The sequence below is a fragment of the Phocoena sinus genome, chromosome 10 (assembly GCF_008692025.1).
Source record: "Phocoena sinus isolate mPhoSin1 chromosome 10, mPhoSin1.pri, whole genome shotgun sequence".
NCBI classification, from domain to species: domain Eukaryota; kingdom Metazoa; phylum Chordata; class Mammalia; order Artiodactyla; family Phocoenidae; genus Phocoena; species Phocoena sinus.
The window spans coordinates 63,442,865-63,466,370 of NC_045772.1; the positions used below are offsets into that span (position 1 = coordinate 63,442,865).

General features: G+C 38.7%; 1 protein-coding gene across 1 annotated transcript in view; it reads left to right on the forward strand.

Annotated features, from left to right (window-relative positions):
• The window catches only part of FAM186A (family with sequence similarity 186 member A), a 119,467-nt gene that overhangs the window by 45,231 nt on the left and 50,730 nt on the right, over positions 1-23,506 (forward strand). The window contains 9 exon segments of the mRNA XM_032646947.1: positions 2,969-5,401; positions 5,404-6,514; positions 6,621-7,128; positions 7,130-7,281; positions 7,283-7,624; positions 16,187-16,234; positions 16,236-16,384; positions 18,701-18,836; positions 19,482-19,664. Coding sequence (XP_032502838.1) covers positions 2,969-5,401; positions 5,404-6,514; positions 6,621-7,128; positions 7,130-7,281; positions 7,283-7,624; positions 16,187-16,234; positions 16,236-16,384; positions 18,701-18,836; positions 19,482-19,664 — 5,062 coding nt within the window.

Here is a 23,506-nt window from a genome sequence, read left to right on the forward strand (position 1 = left end):
CGCGCACCACAACGAAGAGTATAGCCCCCACTCACCACAACTAGAGAAAGCCCATGCACAGGAAAAAAGACCCCATGCAGGCAAAAGTGAATAAATAATAGTAGTAAATTTTTTAAAAGACTACATTATTTTGTAAGTAATTTTGTAAGAAACTTCCAAACTGTCTTCTCAAGTATCTGTACCATTTTTCATTCCCACCAGCAATAAACAAAAGTTCCAGTTACTCCATATCCTTGCAAGCATTGGTATTATGGTTTTTTTTTTAATTTTAGATATTTTAATAGGTGTGTAACAGTATCTCATTGTAATTTCAATTCTCTAATGACAAGTGATATTGAGCATCTTCTCATAAGCTTACTTGCTGTCAGTATATATTATTTCTCTCCTTCATTAAAAATAAAGAGTTGTACATGCATGCTACTTTGAGAAGCATGTACTTATTTCAGTGAATGGATGTGACAGACATTCTGTAATGTACTTAGAGAAGAGTTTAAAAATACATGTATTAACTATGGATATATGAGTGTTCACTGAAAGCAACTTTGACAGGAGTGTTATTTCAGTGAATGGATGTGATAGCTCTTCTGTAATACATTTAGAGAAGTGTTTAAAAACATGCAATGGGCTTCCCTGGTGGCGCAGTGGTTGAGAATCTGCCTGCCAATGCAGGGGACACGGGTTCGAGCCCTGGTCTGGGAGGATCCCACATGCCACAGAGCAACTGGGCCCGTGAGCCACAACTACTGAGCCTGCGTGTCTGGAGCCTGTGCTCCACAGCGGGAGAGGCCACGACGGTGAGAGGCCCGCGCACTGCAATGCGATGAAGAGTGGCCCCTGCTCGCTGTAACTAGAGAGGGCCCTCGCACAGAAACGAAGACCCAACACAGCCAAAAATAAAAAAAAAAAAAAAAAAAAAAACATGCAATAATGATGGTTATGAGGGCTGTACATTCATGCTACTTTGGGAAGAGTGTTATTTCAGGGAATGGATGTCTTAACTTCTAGCAATCTAGCATCAAGTTTGCTGGTTATTTTTGAAGAATAGTTTTGGTGGATATAGAATTCTTGGTTAATAGTATTATTCTTTCAGCACTTTGAATATACCATCCCACTGCCTTCTGCCTCCACTGTTTCTGATAAGAAGTGACCTGTTAAATTTACTGCAGTTCCCCTGTTCTAAATGGGTCTCCTTTGATTGTGATGAGTCATTTTTCTCTTTTTGCTTTAAAGATTCTCACTTCGTCTGGCTTTCAACAGTTTGACTATGATGTTCTAGGTATTGATCTTTCGGTATTTATCCCACTTAGAATTTGCTGAGCTTCTTGAACGTGTTGATTAATGTTTTTCATCAAATTTGGGATGATCTGGCCATTATTTCTTCAAATACTTTTAATGCCCCACTGTCTTCTTCTTCTGGGATTTCTATTGCTTGTACATTGGTATGCTTGATGGTACCTTACAAGTCTCTGAGGCTTTGTTCATTTTTCTTTATTCTTTTTCCTCCCTGTTCTTCAGAGTAGACAATCTCTAGTTATCTAGCATCAGGTTTGCTGGTTATTTTCTTCTGTAAGCTCATACATGCTGTTGAGCCCTTTTGGTGAATTTTTCATTTCAGTTATTGTACTACTCAATTCCAATTTTTCCACTTGGTTTTCCAGTTTTCATCTCTTTAATGATATGCTCTATTTGACGAGTAATTGTCATCATACTTTTATTTTAAAATATGGTTTCTTTTAGTTTTTTGGACGTATTTATAACTGCTTCTTTTTTTCTGATAAGTCCAACATCTGCCCACCTCCTCTCCCTGGTCCCTGAGACAATTTCTACTGACTGCTTTTCCTCCTGTGTATGGGTCACACTTTTCTGTTTCTTTGCATGCTTTTTTTTATGTTGAAAACTGGACATTTTAGGTAATATATTGTAGCAACTCTGGATTTTGATTCTCCTTACAACCTCCAGAGTTTGTTTTTGTTGCCTTTTTGGTTTGTTTTTTAGTGACTTGTCTGGACTAATTTGGTGGAGTCTGTATCCCCCACAGTGGGCAACCACTGATATCTCTACTCAGTTGTGTTTTTTTGTTTGTTTATTTTTATTTTTAAGCCTGAATTTTAGGGGTTACTTTTGGGTCCGCATAGCTTAGTGGTCAGTCAATGATTAGTCAATCATTAATTAATCCAGATTGATCCAGTAAGGCTTCTACTCTTTGCTAACGGATCTGTGTATGGGTTAAAGTAGTATTGTTAAAGAATTGCTTTGCTCTAGATCAAATCAACCCCCTCAGGCAGTAGAGCTGTCAGTCCTCACAGGCTGCCTCACTCTGGTAGAACTCAGGCCATAGGGCTAGGGAGTTGGAGATGGAAGCAGCTCCAGGCTAAAACATCATAGCAAATTTTTCTTGAATAAATTCTTCTCAATTTGTTGTATGCCTTTGCTCAGTTTCCAACGTCCTAAAATGATTGTTTTTGGCAGTTTTGCTCAGTTTTTTCATTGCCTTTTTGGGAAAAATTTGCTGAGTTTCTCATTCAGCCATTTTGGAAATCCCTTCAAATGTTTTCCTTCTATTCTTTTGTGATCCTTTTGAAAGAATCAAGGTTAGCTTCGACTCAGAAAAGGGAGAAAAGAAAGATAGGAACCCAAGAAAGAAAATGGAAAGCACCAAGCATAATCAAAACCAAAGGAAAGTTCTGGTTTACCTTATGTCTAATCTCAAAATTGTGATCGAAAGTAAGTTGAGGTCACAGCTGAGTTCTTCTCCTAAACTCTGGAAGAAGAACTTCTAGATGATTGTGGGAAAAGAGTCATTCTTTTGAAAATAATGCTGTTTATTTTGGGGCCAAACTTACCTGATGAAACTTTATCCTATATCTATCTGTTAATTTAGGCTAAATTCCTTAGGCTTAAACATAGAGCACAGCACAAAAGAAGAAATGCGATCTCATTATTTTATTTATTTATTTATTTCTTCTAGCATCTAGAGGTTCTCTATGGAAATCTTGGATAGAAAGTGTTATAAAGCGACCTGCAACAGCTCATGCTTTAAGACCAGATCAGATGATTAGTGATCAATTTGCAACAAATACAAAGGTTTCAGAAATCCAAGATATGCTACAGGAACTCAAAGATACTGCAGTGTTCAATAAATTGGAAAACAATGCTATTAAATATATGTCATCAACAATAGAAAACCTTTCTAAAGCTTTGAGTACACTAAATGATGAAGTGAAAGTTATTAACCCCCAAAGTGCCAATATGTATACAAATGAGACAAGTGAAAGAGAAAAAGAGATTTCCCTGAAGATAATACAAGATCTCAGTAAAAAAAATGAAATGCTTCAGCAGAAACTTCAAGAAGTAGAAGGAAAATATAAACACCTTGTTCGATCCAAAGGCATAGAACACCAAGCATTGCCCACATCAACACTGAGAGTGTTACCTGAGCCTTCTCCACAATTAGCCATTAGCCAAGCTGACACATTAGACAGTGTAGATAATATTTTGGCCAAAGAATTTGAAATTGTTGTAGATGAGGCCCCCCAAAAAGGGACCAAAGCCTTGGGGATCATATGGGACTCATCTCCTTCATATACAGCCCAAGGTGAGACGATTTCAGATATAACTGACCAGCAATACCCTTTACCTGAAAAAAAACAGAAAAAGTCTTCTGAAGAGATCACTGAAGATATCATTATAGATAAGATATCAGCGAAGAAAGGCGGTGCCTTTCAGAAAGATGGGACTGATCAGTACCAATCACAGAAAGGAAAGCGCACAAAAGGCCCATATATGCAGGAGACCTCCGAATCAAATGTGAATGATGATAAAGGTAAACAGAAAGTCGCAGGGCCCAAACTTGATCACCACTTTGAAATACAAGCACTAGAAAAGAAGAGAAAAGAAATAAAATCCTTTTCTGAAAGCAAATCAAAGTCACTCACTGAATCAAAAAGTCAACATTTTCCTTCTGATTTCCCTTCTGACACAAAGAGCCAAGGTGGCAAAAGTGGAACCAGTAGTATATGGGAAAGACTCAGGAAAGCCAAACCTGAATATTCCCATAGCAGAAGTCAAATTTCTTCAGAGAATAAAGAGGAACTCATCATTAAGTGAATGGACGAAGAAGGCAGAAGTGAGATGAGTAGCCAAGCAGAGCCATCCAGGTTGAGTCAACTTGATTATTCCTCTGAGAAAATGAAAATAAAAGGAAAGAAACACCAAATCTCTCCAGGAACCATTACAAGCAAAGAAGAAAAAACTGAAGAGAAGGATATGTCAGTCTTCGCCAAGAAAGTCAAGTCTCTTGAACTTGTTAAATCACAGTCTAGGATAACTAAAGAGACTTCAGGAACTCCAGATGGCAAAAGAGAACAGAGTAATCTAGAAGAATTTCAGAAAGCCATAGTGTCATTCCTAAAAGAGAAAATCGATAACATAGGAAAGCCTTTGGATAAAAAGACTAGGTCAAAAGAAGAGTTATTATTAAAAAGAGCAGAAGTTGAAAAATTAGGAATCATAAAGGCAAAAATTGAGGAATATTTCCAAAAAGTGGCTGAAACTGTGACAAAAATCTTGAGAAAATACAAAGATATAAAAAATGCAGGACAAATTGGAGAGAAACCTATGAAACGAAAAAAGGTGGTCTCATTTATGCCAGAATTGCATTTTCAGAAGCAGATTAGTGCAAAGTCAGAAATTAGCACCTTACTTTCACAGGAGGGCCTTGGCCCACTAACTGACAATTTAATACAAATGATCTTGGCTGAAATAGAAAGTGAACGGGATGTTCCTGTAGCCTCAACAGTAGGGAAAGACCATAAGGAGAAGGAAAAACAAAGGCTAGAAGAAAGGAGCTATGAGATGATAAATAAGAATTTGGAAAAGGAAGAGGCATGGCTCCCAATGAAGGAGGGAAAGCGAGGGCAACAGAAGCAGAAACAGTGGCAGGAAGAAGAGGTGTGGAAGGGACAGCAAAAACAGAGGATGCAAAAGCAGATTGAGCCAGATGAGAGGCAAAAGAAAAGGGAAGAGGAGAAAGAAGGGCATCAGAAGTCAAAGCAGCAGCAGCTGGAAGCATGGAAGCAAAAAGTGAAAGAACAAGGAGTGCCCTTGGAGAAGGAGAAAGGACAGCAGGTGATGCAGGTTCAGAAGGAAGTGAGATATCTGGAGCAAGAAAGCAGTTGGGAGAGAGAGGAGGAGAAGCAGAAGCCAAGGAGAAAGGTAGAGGACCATGAAAGGCAGAAGCAGAAAACAGCAAAGGAGATGAAAACTTCTGAACAACCAGAACAGCTGCTCAGTCACACTTCAGTGACATTGTCTTCCAGGTGGCAGAGCACACCAAAAGACGCATTGCAGTTACACCAAAGAAGAGAGTTCAATGGGAATCTTAAGAAATTAGAGAATCTGGCTATGGAAAGCACCCCATACCAATCATTCCTCCCATCTCTACACAATCTTCCTCACCAGGAGCCTTTTCTATTTCTGGACAGTCTCCCACAAAGTCCATTACTCTTACCCCTCAGCAGGCCCAGGCAATGGAAATTGACCTCACCCCTGAAGAGGCCAAGGCACTGGGAATCACCCCCACCTCCTGTCAGGTTCAGGAATTGGGGGAAACCCCTATTCCTAAGATGTCTCAGGGTTTGGGAGCAGCCCACGCACCTGAGCAGGCCCATGCACTGAGGGTCACTCTTACCCCTCAGCAAGTCCAGGCATTGGGGATAACTCTCACCCATGAGCAGGCTCAGACACTGGGGATTCATGTCACCCCTGAACAGGCCCAGGCACAGGTGGTCCCCCATGTTACCGCTCAGCAGACCCAGGAACTGGGGATCACTCTCACCTCTCAACAGGCCCAGGGACTGGGGATCCATGTCACCCCTCAGCAGGCCCAGGACTTGGGGGCCCCTTTCACTTTAGGACAGGCTCAAGCATTGGGGGTTTCTCTCTCTCCAGAACAGTTTGAGGAATTAGGAGTTCCTCCCACCTCAGATAACAACTATACCTTAGAATCTCCCCACATCCCAGAACAAATCCAACCTTTGGGAGCCCCTTTCACCCCAGGACAGGCCCAGTCCATGGGTATTACTCTCAGGTCTGAGCAGGACCTAAAATTAGGAGCTCTTCTTATTAATGAGCAGTCCTTACCACACAGGCCTGGTCCTCCTTCAAGACATACTCTGGAAGTTGGGATCTTTTCCATTACTGATATATCTATCACAACACGTGCTCCTCACATTCCTAAGCAGTCCCCAGTATCATCTGCTCCTGTTGCTGAGAAGTCCCCTATATTTGAGGTCTCTTCTACTCCTTTGCAGATATCAAGGTCTCCTCTTACACAAGCCCCCTTTGTCCCTGGGAAATCCTTGGGAATGAGGATTCCTTCAGAACCCAGGAAGCTCCTGGCACCACAGACTTTTCCTTCCTCTAGACAGACACCAGTTTCTAAGGGTCAATCCACCTCTGTTCGGTTCCCAGCTCCAGTCCCCAGCCCAATATCTGGGCCCTCTCCCACTCCAGGGCAGCCCCTTGCACCAGGCCCTTCTTAGTTCTAGGCAATTCTTCATATCTAGGGACATTGTGACTCCCCAGTTGCCTCTGATATTGAAGCCCCTTCTTGACCTCAGACAGCTCCTTATATCTGGAGTCCCAGCCACTTCTGCACAGATTCCCAGTATCTGGGCCCCTTTCTCTCATGGGAAGTGCTTGGTTCCTGGGGCTTCTTCCACCCCTGAGGAACTCTTGGAATCTGGACCCTTAACCCTCTCTGAGCAGCCTCAGGCATTCCAGACCTCTGCCACCCATGAGCAATCTCCCTATCTACAAGTCCCTTCTACCCTTAGGCAGCATCTGTCACCATGGACCCTTCTTGGGCAAGCTTGCCCACTATGGATCCCTCCCACCCCTGGGCAACGCCCTACACTATGGGCTCCCTCAACCCCTGGAAAGCCCCAGAAAAATTTGTCCTCTCCTGTCTCTAAGAAAAGTAAGGAAAGATTGTCAATTATTTCTTCTCTGAAACCTAGATCAGCATTGGTCCATCCCAGTGCTCCAAGTTTCAAGGTACTTCAAGCCCCTTTCACCACTAAGAAGTTCCAAATATCAGAGGTCTCTGACACTTATGAAGAAATCCAGAGACCCCCGAGATCCTTTTGCTATGGAACAATTTAGAACATTTAAGTCCTATCTCACTGATTACAGGACACCAGTATCCCAAACCCCTTACATTGATGAGCGGGCCCTTCCTACTCTCATTAAGCCTGTAATATCACTACCTTCTCTTACTACCCAAAACATCACAGAGCTCACCTTCTGAATGGGACCAGAAATCCCGATTTCCCCCTATAGATAAGCCCTGGATACTGACCTCACTTTCAGGTACCCAGAAAACCAAGATGATGGTGCCCACTTCCTATCCCCAAGAGCTCAAAGAACAGAACTATTTTGTTGATGTGGAGGCTCAGCAGAAGAACCTGATTCTCTTAAATCAGGCGACAAAAGCTTCTATACTCCCTTCACAACTACACACAACAGCTAGGAATCTCATAATTGAGACACTTCATACGGACAAAGTTCGGCTGGGATACCTATTCCACAAGTACATTGCCTATAGGCTGATCCAGTGTGCAAGGTAGATATAAATATTGTGTGTCCAGTTTTCTGAAATCAGGTTTAGTCCTGATTTCAAATATCCTCCCTCACTGCCCTATAAGTATATACATATTTGTCAGATTAGTTGTTCTAAAAGATTCTCTTATAGAAGGTCTGTGGAATGGAAGCATATTTAAGATAGTAAAAGGAAGTATATTTTTTAGGAAATAAAAAATGCCTTATAACATCTATTTCATTCATTTATATCTCTAGCAGACATGCTTAAGTATATTTTGTGGATCATGGTTGATCTCCAAAGTATCAACTTCAGAAGTTTAGAAATGTTTCCAACTGGAAGAATGGTAACTTCCAACTGGTAACAATTTATACATTGGTCAGCATTATAAAAGAGTACTTCCCCACATCAAGACTAACATGAAATATTATCAGTTTTTTGGTTCATTGCCAATGTAATAGATAAAATATGGCATTTCAATGCTTTAATTTGCATTACTTTTATTATAGGTTGAGGTTAAGCATCTTTTCATAGACTTAAGAGCCATCTGTATTTTATTTTCTGTGAAGATTCTATTCAATACTTTGCCCATTTTTCAGTTGGGTTGTCAAGTTGCTTTTTTAATTGATTCGTGGGGCCTGTTCAAATATTTGGAGAATTAGTCCCTTGTCTGTGACATAGATTGCCAAATTTCCCCCACTTGTGTTTTGACTCTGCTTTTGGTGGGTTCTGCTTTCTAAAAAAATTTTGATTTTTATGTGTTTATATTTTCTTATTTAAATATTTATTTATTTATTTTGGATGCACTGGGTCTTAGTTGCGGCATGTGGACGTTTTAGTTGTGGTACGCGGACTCTTAGTTGCGGCATGTATGCGGGATCTAGTTCCCTGACCAGGGATCGAAGCCGAGCCTCTTGCACTGGGAACTTGGAGTCTTACCCACTGGACCACCATGGAAGTCCCTATATCAATATTTGCTATAATGCTTTGTACCATATTTAGAAAGGCCCTCTCCACTATGAGAAATATAAAAAAATTATTTCTAGGTTGCTTTTAGTACTTTTATGGTTGGTTATTAGTTTTTTGCTTGTTTGTTTTACATTTAAGTCTTCGATTCTAAGCTTTCTGTTGTGAGATATAGGTGTGATGTTTTTCACTCCCCCGCATGGCTGCACAGTTGCCCCATCACTATTTACAAAATAATCTACCTTTTTCCCCCATTGATTTGAATGTAGCTTCATCATAAATTGTTGTATCATTTAAGTCCATAACTGGATTTTCTATTATTTTTTATTGATTGCATATAGATGAGTTACTTCTATTCTCTGTTATTTATTGCAGTTTTATTTTTATGATGCTGAGTCTTCGTGGTAGTTAGTACTATTTGCCAGTACTTGTCAATGAGATGTGAGCAGAATTAATGTGTATCATTTCTGTACTAAGCTTGTCATTGTCAGTTTGAGACCCTCTAGAGTCTCCTTTTCCTCTGGTATGATAACCTATAGTGTTCAAGGTGATGACTGCTCTGTTAGCCTGTGTTCCTGAGCGTATAGAATGAAGCTCATTCCCTGCAAAGCTATGATGGATTTGTAGTATGAGCAACAGGTAAACTTTTGTTTACAAACAGCAAAACCCAGTTTATCTTTATTAATATAGTCTTCCTATTCAAGAAAATGATATACCTTTGCTTTTGTTCAGGTCGTTTGTGTGTGCGTGTGTGTGTGCGTGTGCATGTGTCCTGTTGGAGCATTCTAAAGTTTTCATCTAGCTCTTGCATATTCTGCCATAAGTGTATATCTTGCTAGTTTTTATTTTTGTTGTTACTATTGTAAATGGACTCTCTTCTTCTATGATACCTTCTAACTGGTTGTTATTTGTATAAATGAAGGCTAGATTTCTCTGTATCAATTTTGTATGCAGCCATCTTACTGTATTCAAAAGCATGTGATAGTTTTTCAGTTGATATTCTTGAGTTTTCCAATTACATAATCATATCACCTGCAAATAATAATTTTTTACATCTAGAATTTCCAACTTTTAAACATCTCATTTCTGTCCCTGTCTACCTGAATTGATTAGTACCTTCAGAACTATATTAAAAAATATTGGTGATGTGGCCACAAGGCCATCTTTGTTCATTTGACTTGCCCTGAGTAACAGCTAGGAGTGCCCTTCCATGGTCCCATGTTATTTTTTTCTAGGAAAAACTCACCTTCAAGAACATTTAAAAGGATTGTTTATATTTATATTCTCCCTTCTGAAAAAGTTACAAAACAACTTTAACCTTAGTCAATTTCATTTTGAGGGGGGTTATTTTCTCCATTCCTTTGTAACTCAGAATGCCAAAATGTAAGTCCTTTCATTGCTAATTATTATAGTGGTGATAGTGGACATCTTTCTAGTATATGTCATTAAAAAATGCTGGCTTTTGGGTTGAAATACATTTTGTCATATTAAAGAAGTATCTGTCAGCTCCTGTTTTGTTATTTTTTTTAAATCAAGAGTGGATGTTGAATTTTGTTAAATTTATTAAATCACATTTTGTTAAATGTGATTTCAGCACTTCGTTTTCATGGTTATTAGAGAACATATTTTCTCCTCAGATCTCCTCAGATCATAATAAATATGATTAATTATTTTAAACCATCATCACATCCCTGGAATTTGTCCTTGTTGTACCTTTCTTTGAATGTGTTACATTTGCTAATATTTTATTTAGAATTTTACTTTGCATTGATATTCATTAGTAAGTTTGGTGGTTTACTTCTCTTGGTGCTATCTTTGTCAAATTTTGGTATAATTTTAAGTTTATATCATTTAAAAAATGTGAAAGCTTATTTTTTTTCTATGCTCTGGAACAGTTTAATGATAAAATTAGCTATTCTTTGTAAGTTTGGTAGATTTCACCTATGATATTATATGGGCTTGGTACTTTTGGGGGGGAATTCTACGACAACTTTCTTAATTTTTATATGGCAATTAAGTTTGTTTAGTTTTAGTGAAGATTTTGAAGATCTAAGTGACACGATGTGACCTGTTTTAGTAAAATCATTTAAAAATTGAAATATATAGATCAACATTTCACAATATTTAATTTATACACTTATAACTTTTATAATTGATCCATCAAGGATCAATTTGTTCATTCTTCAGAAAGCTCTTCTTTAATATTTAATGTTATGATAATCAAATCACCAACAGGTATAACAAGGAATTAAATATTGACAGATGAAAGATTCCATAATAAAAATGGCTGAGTCAAGAAGATTCTAACATTATATGGGAGAGAAAACATAAAGTATAATAATATAAACTATTTTTGAATAAAGAAAGTTTTGTAGAACCTCTGTAAGTAAAGATTCCATGTTTAAATGCTAAAATACAGTTTTAGAGTTGTATTACCACATGATCAGTGTAATATACCTAAAAAGCAATGATGGAAAGAACGTAAAATTACACCAGATGCTGATAATGAAACATTTCATTTCCATATATATTGAAGAAAGTTCTTAAAGATACTAAATGTTGCGGTGACTAGATAGGATTTAACTTATCATTTAATTCATCAACATTTAAAATATACACTACATGCCAGGGGCTGGGTTAGGCCCAGGGGGTAGAGGGTGGAAGGATACAAAAATGGATAAGCCATAACCCTGCCTTGAGGGCACTCAAAGTCTACTAAGAGACAGTCATACAAACAGATGATTATATAGTATGATGTGGAAAGAATATATCACCTACTCTATACAAGAGGACTGAGGAGAGGGGAGAGTTAGGTAAAGCTTCTAGGAGTCCAGACCTTTGAACTATGTCTCAAAGAACTAGTAAAAGTCAGTAAGGCAGCAAAGGCAGAGAGTCTAGCAGGACAAAGAAAGGAAGAAAGAAGCAAAGTTGTGTGTGTGTGTGTGTGTCTGTCTGTCTCTCTGTCGGTGGAAACCAGTAACTGTTTCGGGGCACGATGAACCGTATCCACATAAGATGGCAAATTTAAATGATAAATGTTTTGTGTGTTCTGACTGCTTCACCAATCGGCCATTCCCCCAACTCTCTCCCTCTCCTTGGGCTTCCCTATCCCCTGAGACACACAACAATATTGAAGTTAGGCCAATTAATAACCCTACTATGGCCTCTAAGTGTTAAAGTGGAAGGAAGAGTCTCATGTCCCTCACTTTATCACTTTAAGTCAAAAGCTAGACATGAATGAGCTTAGTAAGGAAGGCATGTTGAAAGCTGAGAAAGGCTGAAAGCTAGGCCTTTTGCACAGTTAGCTAAGTTGTGAATGCAAAGGAAAAGTTCTTGAAGGAAATTGAAAGTGCTACTCTAGTGAACACATGAATGATAAGAAAGACAAACAGCCTTATTGCTGATGTGGAGAAACGTCTACTGGTCTGGATAGAAGATCAAACCAGCCATGACATTCCCTTAATTGAAAGCCTAATCCAGAGCACGGCCCTAAGTCTCTTCAATTCTATGAAGGCTGAGAGAGGTGAGGAAGCTGCAGAAGAAAAGTCTGAAGCTAGCAGAGATTGATTTATGAGGTTTAAGGAAAGAAGCCTCTTCATAACATCAAAGTGCAAGTTGAAGCAGCAAGTGCTAATGTAGAAGCTGGAGCAAGTTATCCAGATCTAGCTAAAATAAGTAATGAAGGTGGCTATATTAAAAAACAGATTTTCAATGTATACAAAACAGCCTTATATTGGAAGAAGATGCCATCTAGGACTTTCATAGCTAGAGAGGATTAGTCAATGCCTGGCTTCAAGGCTTCAGAGCTTTGAAGGACAGGCTGACTCTCTTGTTAGGGGATAATGCAGCTGGTGACTTTAAGTTGAAGCCAGTGCTCATTAATGATGCTAAATAAAAATGCTAAATCTACTCTGCTATGTTCTATCAATGAAACAGCAAAGCTTAGATGACAGCACAACTATTGACAACATGGTTTACTAAATATTTTAGGCTTACTATTGAGACCTACTGCTCAGAAAAAAAAGATTCCTTTCAAAATATTACTGCTCATTGACAATGCACCTGGTCACCCAAGAGCTCTAATGGAGATGCACGTTAAGATTCACGTTGTTTTCATGCCTGCTAACACAGCTTCCACTCTGCAGCCCATGGATCAAGGAGTAATTTCGACTTTCAAGTCCTTTTATTTAAGAAACAGATTTCATAAGGCTATACAGTAGCTGCCATAGATAATGGATCTGGGCAAAGTCAATTAAAAACCTTCTGGAAAGGATTCACCATTCTAGATGCCATTAAGATCATTCATGATTCATGGAAAGAAGGCAAAATACCAACGTGAACAGGAGTTTAGAAGAAACTGATTCCAACCTTCATGGATAACTGAGCAGCTCAAGACTTCAGTGTAAGAAGTAACTGCAGATGTGGTAGAAACAGCAAGAGAACTAGAATTAGAAGTAGAACCTGAAGACGGGACTGAATTGCTACCATCTCATGATGAAACCTGAATAGATGAGGAGTTGCTTCTTATGGAAGAGCAAAGAAAGTGGTTTCCTGAGATAGATTCTTCTGATGAAGACGCTGGGAAGACTGTTGAAATGACAACAAAGGATTTAGAATATTACATAAACTTAGCTGTTAAAGCAGTGGCAGGGTTTGAGAGGAATGACTCCAATTTTAAAAGAAGTTCTACCATGGATAAAATGCTATCAAACAAACAAACAAAAAATGCTATCAAACAGCTTTGCAGGCTACAGAGATATCATTCGTAAAAGGACAAGTCAATGGATGCAGCAAACTTCACTGTTGTCTTTTTTTAAGAAATTGCCAAAGCCACCCGAACCTTCAGCCACCACCACCCGATCCGTCAGCAGCCATCAGCACTGAGGCACTACCAGCTCAGATGACTGTTAGAATTTTTTAGCAATAAAGTATTTTTATTTATTTATTTTTTAATTTTTAATATATAGTTAATTTACAACGTTGTGTTCGTTGCAAAGTGATTCAGTTATACATATATAAATATATATATACATATATATACATGAAAACATTCGTTTTCAGATTCTTTTCCATTATAGGTTATTACAAGATACTGAGTATAGTTTCCTGTGCTATACAGCAGGTCCTTGTTGTTTACCTATTTTATATATGGTAGTGTGTATATGTTAATCCCAAACTCCTAATTCATCTCCCCCAACCCCTGGTAACCACTTTGGTAACCATAAGTTTGTTTTCTATGTCTATGAGTCTATTTCTGCTTTGTAAATAAGTTCATTTTTATCTTTTTTTTTTTTTGGCCATGCCATGTGGTTTGCAGGATCTTAGTTCAACCAGGGATCGAACCCGTGTCCCCTGCAGTGGAAGCAGGGAAGCATGAAGTCCTAACCACTGGACCACCAGGGAATTCCCTGTACCATTTTTTCAGATGTCACATATCAGTGATATCATATGATATTTGTCTTTCTCTGTCTGACTTACTTCACTTAATATGATAAAATTTGGGTCCATCCATATGCTGCAAATGGCATGATTTCATTCTTTTTATGGCTGAGTAATACTCCATTGTCTATATATACCACATCTTTATCCGTTCATCTGTTGATGGACTTTTAGGTTGCTTCCATGTCTTGCCTATGGTAAATAGTGCTGCTATGAACACTGGGGTGCATGTATCTTTTCAAAAGAATGTGTATCTTTTCAAATTAGAGTTTTCTCCAGATATATACCCAGGAGTGGGATTGCAGGATCATATGGTAACTCTATTTTTAGTTTTTTAGGGAACCTCCATCCTGTTCTCCATAGAGGCTGCACCAATTTACATTCCCACCAACAGTGTAGGAGGGTAGTAATAGTTTTATATCCAAATTCTGATCATGCTTTTTCTCTGATGTCAGGAAGACCTTGGCTCGAATTTCCAGTTCTGAACTTCTCTAAGACTCAAATGTGCTGACTCAAATTTGTAAAATTGATGTAATGATAATTACTTCAAAGAATGGTTGCAAGGGGACTTCCCTGGTGGCGCAGAGGTTGAGAATCCGCCTGCCCATGCAGGGGACGATCCCTGGTCCGGGAAGATCCCACATGCCATGGAGCAACTAAGCCCGTGTGCCACACCTACTGAGCCTGCACTCTAGAGCCCGCTCGCCGCAACTACTGAGCCCGCGTTCTGCAACTAATGAAGCCCACGTACCTAGAGTCCATGCTCTGCAGCAAGAGAAGCCACTGCAATGAGAAGCCCCTGCACCGCAACAAAGAGTAGCCCCCGTTCACCACAACTGGAGAAAGCCCGGACGCAGCAATGAAGACCCAACGCAGCCAAAAATAATAATAATAAAAAAATATAAAATTAACTCAGAAAGCTAATATATTTAAGTATTAAATGATCCATATATACAGTAGGTTCTAAGCTATTACAACCCACAAAGAGACCTAAGAGTTATTCCCTTCCCCCTCTCTATATATATGCAAAATACATATATTCAGAAAAACATCTTCAGTGCGTTCCCATTGCCTACCTCCCCCAAAATCCAAACTCCATAATATGCTGATCCAGCATATGTCATATGCTTTCATGATCCAGCTATGTCAGTCTCATCCCCCACTATATCCTTTCACATATCTGTGGTCTAAAAGTTCCAGACTACTCACCACTCCCAAAATATAACTTTCATTGTCTTGCCTTTATTTATAGTGTTCCCTCAACGTGGAATTCTTCATCCCCTTTTTCTCAAACTTCAGTGGCTGTAAGGTTTACCTGAGATTTTTTTTAAAATACAGATCCTGAAGCTTACCACCAAGATTTTTTATTCAAACGGTCTGGGGATGCACCCTGGAATCTGCATTTTCAACAAGCACCACCCTCCCACCCCCAACAAAATGATTCAGTCCAGGTGATTAGGGTCCACACTTTGAGAAATACTTGTATTGTGGAAAGAGAAAAGATCTGGGTTTGCTTCCCAAATCTGTTATTTATCAATTATGTGACTTTAGAAAATTATTTAACTTTGCTCAGAATCCTTTTCCTCTCTTGTAGAATAGGGATGGCAAAAAACCATGTTTTGGAGGCCCAAACATTGTGGCCTACTACATTATAGTAAAGAGGGTACTACATTTTTATGACTGTTCCTCAAGATCCTATTCAATGTCTTCCTATGAAGCATTCTTTATTCCTCTTGTTAGAATTAATTATGTTTTCCTTTTTGCTCAAACAACTAAATTGCTATTTAGCATTTATTTCATTCTCTCTCTGACACAATTTATTAGTCTCCTAATCTGGCTTGTAAGTGCTTTGAAGGCAAGGACACTCTTTTTCATAATTGTATTAAGTACCTTCTATATGTTGTATACATATCAATACTAAAATATAATATATTAAAAAAATAATAAGCAACACTATTTTAACACTAAAAACTGTGTGAGGAGTTAATGAAAATTTGACAGTCATATAGAGTTTTGAAAGTTTAGTCATATAGGGAACTAGATTAAGGTCTCATTAAGCAAGCCTGCCACCCCTATACTATCTCTCTCTACTTACTAAGGATGAGATGAGACTGGTGACACCAGGTTTGCTGAGTTAGTGTCAGTAATTATATGAATCTCATTCTTGTTAATTTTTCCAAGAAACAACATAATTAAATGGTTACAAGCCATCCAGAATACTGGGAGAGGTTGAGACCCAGAACCTCTACATAATGCTGAGGAGAATTGATGACTATCAAAAAAAGGTGATGCAGATCTGCACAGGGAAGCAGAAGTCGCTACAGCAGAAACAGAATCAGTGCCTGAGGAAAATGACATACTTATTCAGCCAGATAATCTGTTTTCTTTTCCCTCTCCCCAGTGTGTTGTAAGAAAAGGCAAAGTGGTAGGCTTTGAAAATAAGTTACCCGGAGATACTATAACATACTACAAATTTCATGGCTTAAAACAACAGAAATGTATTCTCTTACAGTTCTGGAGGCCAGTTCGAGAAATCAAGGTGTTGGCAGGGTTGGTTCCTTCTGGAGGCTCTGAGGGAGAAATTTGTTCCAAGTCTCTCTTCTAGATTCTGGTGCTATAGACAATCCTTGGCATTCCTTGGCTTGTAGCTGCATAACTCCAATCTCTGCCTCTGTCTTTCCCATGGCCTTCTTCCTAGTGTGTTTTATGTTCTCCTCTTACAAAGCCATGCGTCATTGGATTTAGGACCCATCTGGTTAAACCAGGATGACCTCATCTTGAGATCCTTAACTACATCTGTAAAGACCTTTTTTCCAAATAAGGCCACATTCACATGTTCTGAGTGAACATATCTTCTGGGGAGTTCATCATTCAATCCACTACACTGTGACTTCAGTGAAACTCCTAAATTGACAACAGGAATACTGGCTGGACTCTCTAGATGAGAAAAGGTTAGAATAGGAGAGACTTCCAGAAATGCCCAACTCCTTCCTAGTCAACCCACATCTACCAGCCTCTAGATATGAAACCTCTTGAGCTCACTGCTCTCCAGCTGATTCTTGGTGGTTACATTCCTCAAAACTATCAGAAAGCAAGTTTTAATATGCATTTACAAAAAATGGAGATAAGGGTTTACTTAACTTGCTTACATAGCACCAGGCACAGAAGATCCTGCTAAACTCTGACATCCACCCAATTATGTCTCAGAGCCCTCTCTGAGATGACCATCAGTATGCTTTTGGAAGTGATACCTTCCAAAAGTTATAGAGCCGAGATTAGAGTTCTTTGTTCTGGGATTATATGCTCCCATTATTTTCTCCAGCATGGAGTTCTGGAACATTCTTGGAGTTCTAGGAATATTTATATTTATACATCATTTTCTTTTACTAAAGTAAATAAGTTACGACATTAGTTTACTTGCTACTCTAGAAGGTACAGAGAGACTTCTCATTATAGACATACTGTGAATTTTCCAGAAGTTACTTTTTTTTTTCTTTTTTTTTTGGCCACACCACACGGCTTGCAGGATCTCAGTTCCCCGACCAAGGATTGAATCCAGGCCATAGCAGTGAAAGTCTGGAATCCTAACCACTAGGCCGTCAGGGAACTCCCCAGAAGTTACATTTTATTTTATTTTATTTTATTTATTTAGTTTGGCTGCACCGGGTCTTAGTTGCAGCATGCATGCGGGATCTCATTCCCCAACCAGGGATTGAACCTGGGCCCCCTGCATTGGGAGCAATGGGCTTTACCCACTGGACTACCAAGGAAGTCCCTAGAAGTACACTTTAAACATTAAAACTCTTTGACCTCAAAAATTGGATATTTTTGACAGTTCTGGGTTTGGAAAATACGACCAATGTAAATGGAGTAAAGCAAGATGAATTGGCAGTGCCATGAGCTGCCTAACAGGAATTACAATGTCTAGGGCATTTCAGAGGATTAATAAGGGTCTGGGGTCAGGGAAGCTAGAATCTAGATGATGAGGTGGGTATCAAGGCATCAAGAAGGGAGGGGAAAAAGCAAAAAGGAAGAAAAGCGTAGAAATGAATAAATACTTACACTGAATCAGAGTGGTGGTCAACAGGTTGGTTCTGCTACCAGATTGGGTTCAAATCAGCTTCACCACATACTAGCTAAGAGACCTTGGGCAAGCCACTTAACTTTTCTGAGCTTCATATCCCCCTATGTAATAAGACAAGGATAATAATAGCACCTATCTCATAAGGTAGCAAATATCAAATAAATTAATACATAGAAAGCACCTGACAGTCAATGTTAGCTATCATTATATTTGCACAGTTTCACAACTGATGAATATATTGTCGTACACAACTCTCATAAGAACCCTGTGTTTATTATTCTTGTTTTAGAAATGAGAAGAAAGAAGTGCAGACAAAATTAGCAACTAACCCAAAGTCACAAAGCTGGGAAATGAGAGGACTAAAACTAGAACTTAATGCAGGACCACGGTTTTTATACATCCCAGTTGCCAACTCTGAAATTGTGTGTTGGAGGCAGGTAGAGGTCGAGGAGTGGCAGGAGGAAGGGAGAAAGGGCCTGGAGAAAGAGAATTCCTTTTCCAAGGAAAAGGAAGTGTCATAGTTTAGCTAAGGCCAGCTAGGAAGACCTTCCTAAAGACTTTGGCCCTTTCTTTTCATGATTTCCTTTTTCTTATTTATGTTTAGCTTCAAGAGATATATAAATTGAATCTAAATCAACCTATCCCTTTGATCATCAAAAAGAAGCAAATATCTGCCTCTACCAAATTTGTTCAACAGCCAATCCTAAAAGAAGAGGACAAAAAGTATGACATATTCAATAAGTTCAGGTATGTGGTAGGAAAGACTGACATTAAACTTTCTTTGGATAATATCTGGGACCTCATGATTTTTTTTTCCTGCCCAAGAGCTTCCCCTTCTCCACAGTTTTGATATGGTTCAGTGGAGAATATTAATTTTCTTAGCTAATTTAGCAAAAGGCTTATTTCTACTTAAATATTTAATAACTAATTTTGAGTTCCTTAAAAAAAATGAAGTTGATTCTTCCTTACAAAGAAACAAATTATTTTAATACACACAGTGAAGAAACTTAGAAGCATTACTTTTTTTTTTTTTTTTTAAGAAGGTAGAAACTTTGGGAAGGAAGAGGAAAAGACTGCTGTGGAGGAAACATAGCCTGCATATGGAGTGTATACTCCATGAAGCTAAGAAAGTCGTTTTAAAACGTATTAGTAGGTGAAGTCATGGAAATGCAACTTTCAGGGGGAAAAAACGTTATTTCTGCAAATTCTGCTGTTTTAATCCATCTCTCAGTCAAAGTGGGCATAGCTAATGTTCCTTGGTGCCAGGGGGGCTTTATAGGACACGGTGATGGTGAAGAGAAGGGGCGAGAATAGGAATTATATCTTTTGAATGGCTATGGAGTTCAGGAGAGTTTAATGCTTCCAAATGGTGCTTGTTCTCTGATTCTCTAGACAAGAAGACCAAATGGAAGCCATCTGGAATGCAGATCTATCCACTTCAAGTTACCCAATAACAGAGAAGACATCAATGTATTCACTCTGGGCCCAGCTGGGTGGGTACCCAGATATTCCTATGCTGCTCCAGTTAGATGTTCACTCTACGTTTCGAAGATCTCTTACATGCATTCAACCAAAGTAAGTTAAGGACTGGGAGGGAGCACTCTGGTAATTGGGCCTTTGGTCACATACCTTTTGTTTCCCTAAACTGACTTTCTCTTACAGCACCAGGGAGTTGCAAAAAGTAGTTTTTTGGTGTGAGGTCAGACTCACACCAGCCATAAAATAGTACAGGTAAATTCAACATTAGTCTTTTAGTGTTTCTCTTCATAGGTCTATAGATGTCATTACTGGAATAATATAAACAAACAAACGAACAGACAAAAAGCAGTTATAATACCATGAAACCTAATCTAACACTAGATAGGTCCACTTTGAATTCCACCCTTAGGGATTTATTACTGGAAGAACCAGAAAGACCGTAGTAGAATGCTTTCGCCCACTTCGTGATTCAGTAACATGACCTTAAATGCAGTTGTCATATCTAGGCCAAATTTGAAGTAAATTCGGTGCTTGTAACCCAGGATGCACTGAAGAGACTCGGAGAGAACAGGTAAGGTGGTCATGTGGTTCCACATTTCCAAATTCTGTTAAACCAGATTCTCACTGAAACTATTGGAAACCATTCTAGTGGAAGTGAAGAGTTTTGGAGTCTCCATTACCTCTCTCAAGTAAGAGAATTATTTAATGTTCTAAGCTAAGAATTTAGAAATGGAACTTTTGTAACCTGAAAGAGTTTGTGGGAGCAGTGTGATTTATTCTGGTGAAATCCAAGTCCTGGGGTAAGAAGAAATAGTGTTAACTCATCAGTTTGTTTAGGTAGCAGACACCATGAAATAAGACACTTAAAATTCTATAATAAAGTAAAGTAATAGCAAAAATATTATATAATGTATACAATGCAAAATCATATACCATGAGCACAAGTGTTCATGAAAAAAAGTAACCAAATCAAATGTAACCATTAAGTTGAATAAGTATGACTCCTAAGTTATAGGTTATAATCAGAAAGCAGCTTTCTTTTTGTCTCCCATTTTCCCTTACATTTTTTGAGTAATTAAATTAATTAACTTAGGTTATTTGGAGAGATAACATTGCTAATTTAATGCCTATAGTGCTTGGGACAAGATGTATAAATTTTTCTTTGAATAATATTTCCTTTATCTCCATTCCACAGCTAGCTTCAACTATTAGATATACTACTGACCTAACTATTCACTTCTTACTCATGCTAAATCCTACAAAGTTAGTGAGACTCCTACTTCCAATTTACTGTTTGGAAGTACTCAGAATCAAGGAGCTTTCCATAGATTTTTTTTTTTAAGGTATAATGTATATACATTTAACCTAGTTAGGGTACAGTTCTGAGTCTTGACAAGTGCATAGTTATGGCAAGCATTAATCTGCTTGCAGTCCCTATAGTTTTCTCTTTTCCAGAATGTCATATAAATGGAAGTATACAGTATGTAATCTTTTGAATCTGGCTTTTTCCACTTGGCATAATTCATGTGATTCATCCATGCTGTTACATGTATCAGTAATTCATTTCCTTTTACTTCCTGACTAGTATTATTCCACTGTATGGCTATACCATATTACTTTATCCATTCACCAGGTCAAAGACATCTGAGTTGTTTCCAGTTTTTGGCAATTATGAATAAAACTGCTATAAAAATTCATATACAGGTTTTGGGGTGAATGTAAGTTTTGACTTCTCCTAGAAAAATACCCAGGTGTGGGATTGCTGGGTTGTATGATAAGTGTATATTTACTTTATAAGAAATGGCTAAGCTATTTTCCAAAGTGATTTTACATCCCTTTACATTTATTCAGTGAAGGTAGTTCTTACCCTACTTCTAGATGAAAACCTAGATGGTTCCATGACATTTCTGGTAACTTTTTTTTTTTAATGGTATTTTAAAAAATATTTTATTTATTTATTTATTTTATTCTTGGCTGCGTCGCGAACATTTATTCTTAGTTACGGCAGGTGGGATCTTCGTTGTGGCATGCGGGATCTTTTGCTGGGGCGTGTGGGCTCCAGAGAGCGTGGGCTCTGTAGTTTGTGGGCACACCTCTCTAGTTGAGGCACTCAGGCTCAGTAATTGTGGTGTGCATGCTCAGTTGCCCCGCAGCATGTGGGATCTTAATTCCCCGACCAGGGATCGAACTCGTGTCCCCTGCATTGGAAGACGGATTCTTTACCACTGGACCACCAGGGAAGTCCCCATTTCTGGTAACTTTTTAATAATGTAAGTTTATCTAGTCGGTAATTAAAATGTCCAGAACCATGTATAATAGAGCTTTAATTTTCTTTTAAAGTTCTCCTCTCTTCCAGTTTAGACTACTGCAACTTAACAGTCAGGGAAGGAGGACATGAACAGCTTATTTTCTCTCTTGTGGCCCTACTGCTTTTGTTCCAACTTTTCCAACTTGCTAGTATTGGACCTCTTATGGATTATAGTTCTGAGAAGGGAGGAGAGGGAAAGGGAAAGAGAAAGTTCTTACTGATTACCACTGTTGCATTTTCTCACATCATTGCTTCCTGGATGTGACAGATTTTTGAAGATGACTCTTTCATGGGAGTACTTGGTGAGTTCCTTGGTGATCATCATCACTGGAGATCACTCATCTGCAGATGTCTTCTGCATGTTTTTTTCTTTTTGGCCACACCCCACGGCTTGTGGGATCTCAGTTCCCCGACCAGGGATGGAACCCGGCCCCCCTTGGCAGTGAGAGTGCAGAGTCCTAGCCACTGGGCAGCCAGGGAATTCCCTGCAGATTTCTTCATCATGGCAGATACATTTCTATTCCAACTGGTTGTTTGCATGTGTGATACCCCCAGCTTCTCTCTGCTGAGATGTGTTTGCATATTTAGGCAGTTCTCCTGGACAGAATACATGACAGCCCTATGTCGTCTCTCCTGGGTATATATGTATGTGTGGTCCTCATCTAGTCTATAGGAAACACTTGAGCCTTCTTTGTCCAGATAAACTCTGAGGCTGAAGGCCTATCCCAACGCAGCAGCAGCTATTTCTTTGTTTCTGCCATTAGAGCAGCCAGCCAATCAGTCAGGTATGGTTTTTTTTCAGGTATGGAATCAGACCCTTGTCTACTGGGCCTCCAAACTGGAGACTCGTGTTAAGTTCTTGGAGTGGAGGAAGGGTAGAAGCACTCTCAAAATCCTCTTCTCCTTGACCATCTCATACCCTCAGAGTGAGCTAAAAGATTAAAGAGTTAATTTCTTTGTAAATCCTAGTCTAGCACTTCTCTTTGGAATTTGGTATCCATTGTTAGGGTTGCCAGATTTAGCAAATAAAAAGGTAGGACACCCAGTTAAATTTTAATTTCAGATAAACAGCAAGTGATTTAGTATAAGTATGGCCCATGTAATTGTAAAAAATTATTTATTATTTATCTGAAGTTCAAATTTGACTAGGCACCCTGTATTTAATCTGGCAACCCTTCTATTGGGCTTTGCCAAAACTTCCATTTTTACATGATATTAGATACAAAATATGTATTAGGAGTTTCTGAGTTATAGAGTTAGATGTTTGAAAACTTTCAGAGTAGGATATGCTGAAAACAGTGAAAAACTTTAATAAGACATTATAGGAAATAGAAGAATTGAAGACTTGGATTCTTTTCTATTTTTCACTAAACCTACTTTTAAGACATCTTTAATTAGAAATAATGGGCACTACATGATCCGTTACTATTTGCCATCCTCCCCCTCTTTTTTTCCTCCTTAGAATCTCTTCAAGGTCTTTCTCCCTCAAAGAGGATTATATATTTTTTTACTTTGTGGCAATTATAGTCCAAACCAAGAGACTTTTCCCTCTGGGTTTGGTTATTTCTACCATCTTTTGGATCTCAGTTTAAATAATCACTCTTTCTTTTTTTTTCTCAACTTTTTTTTT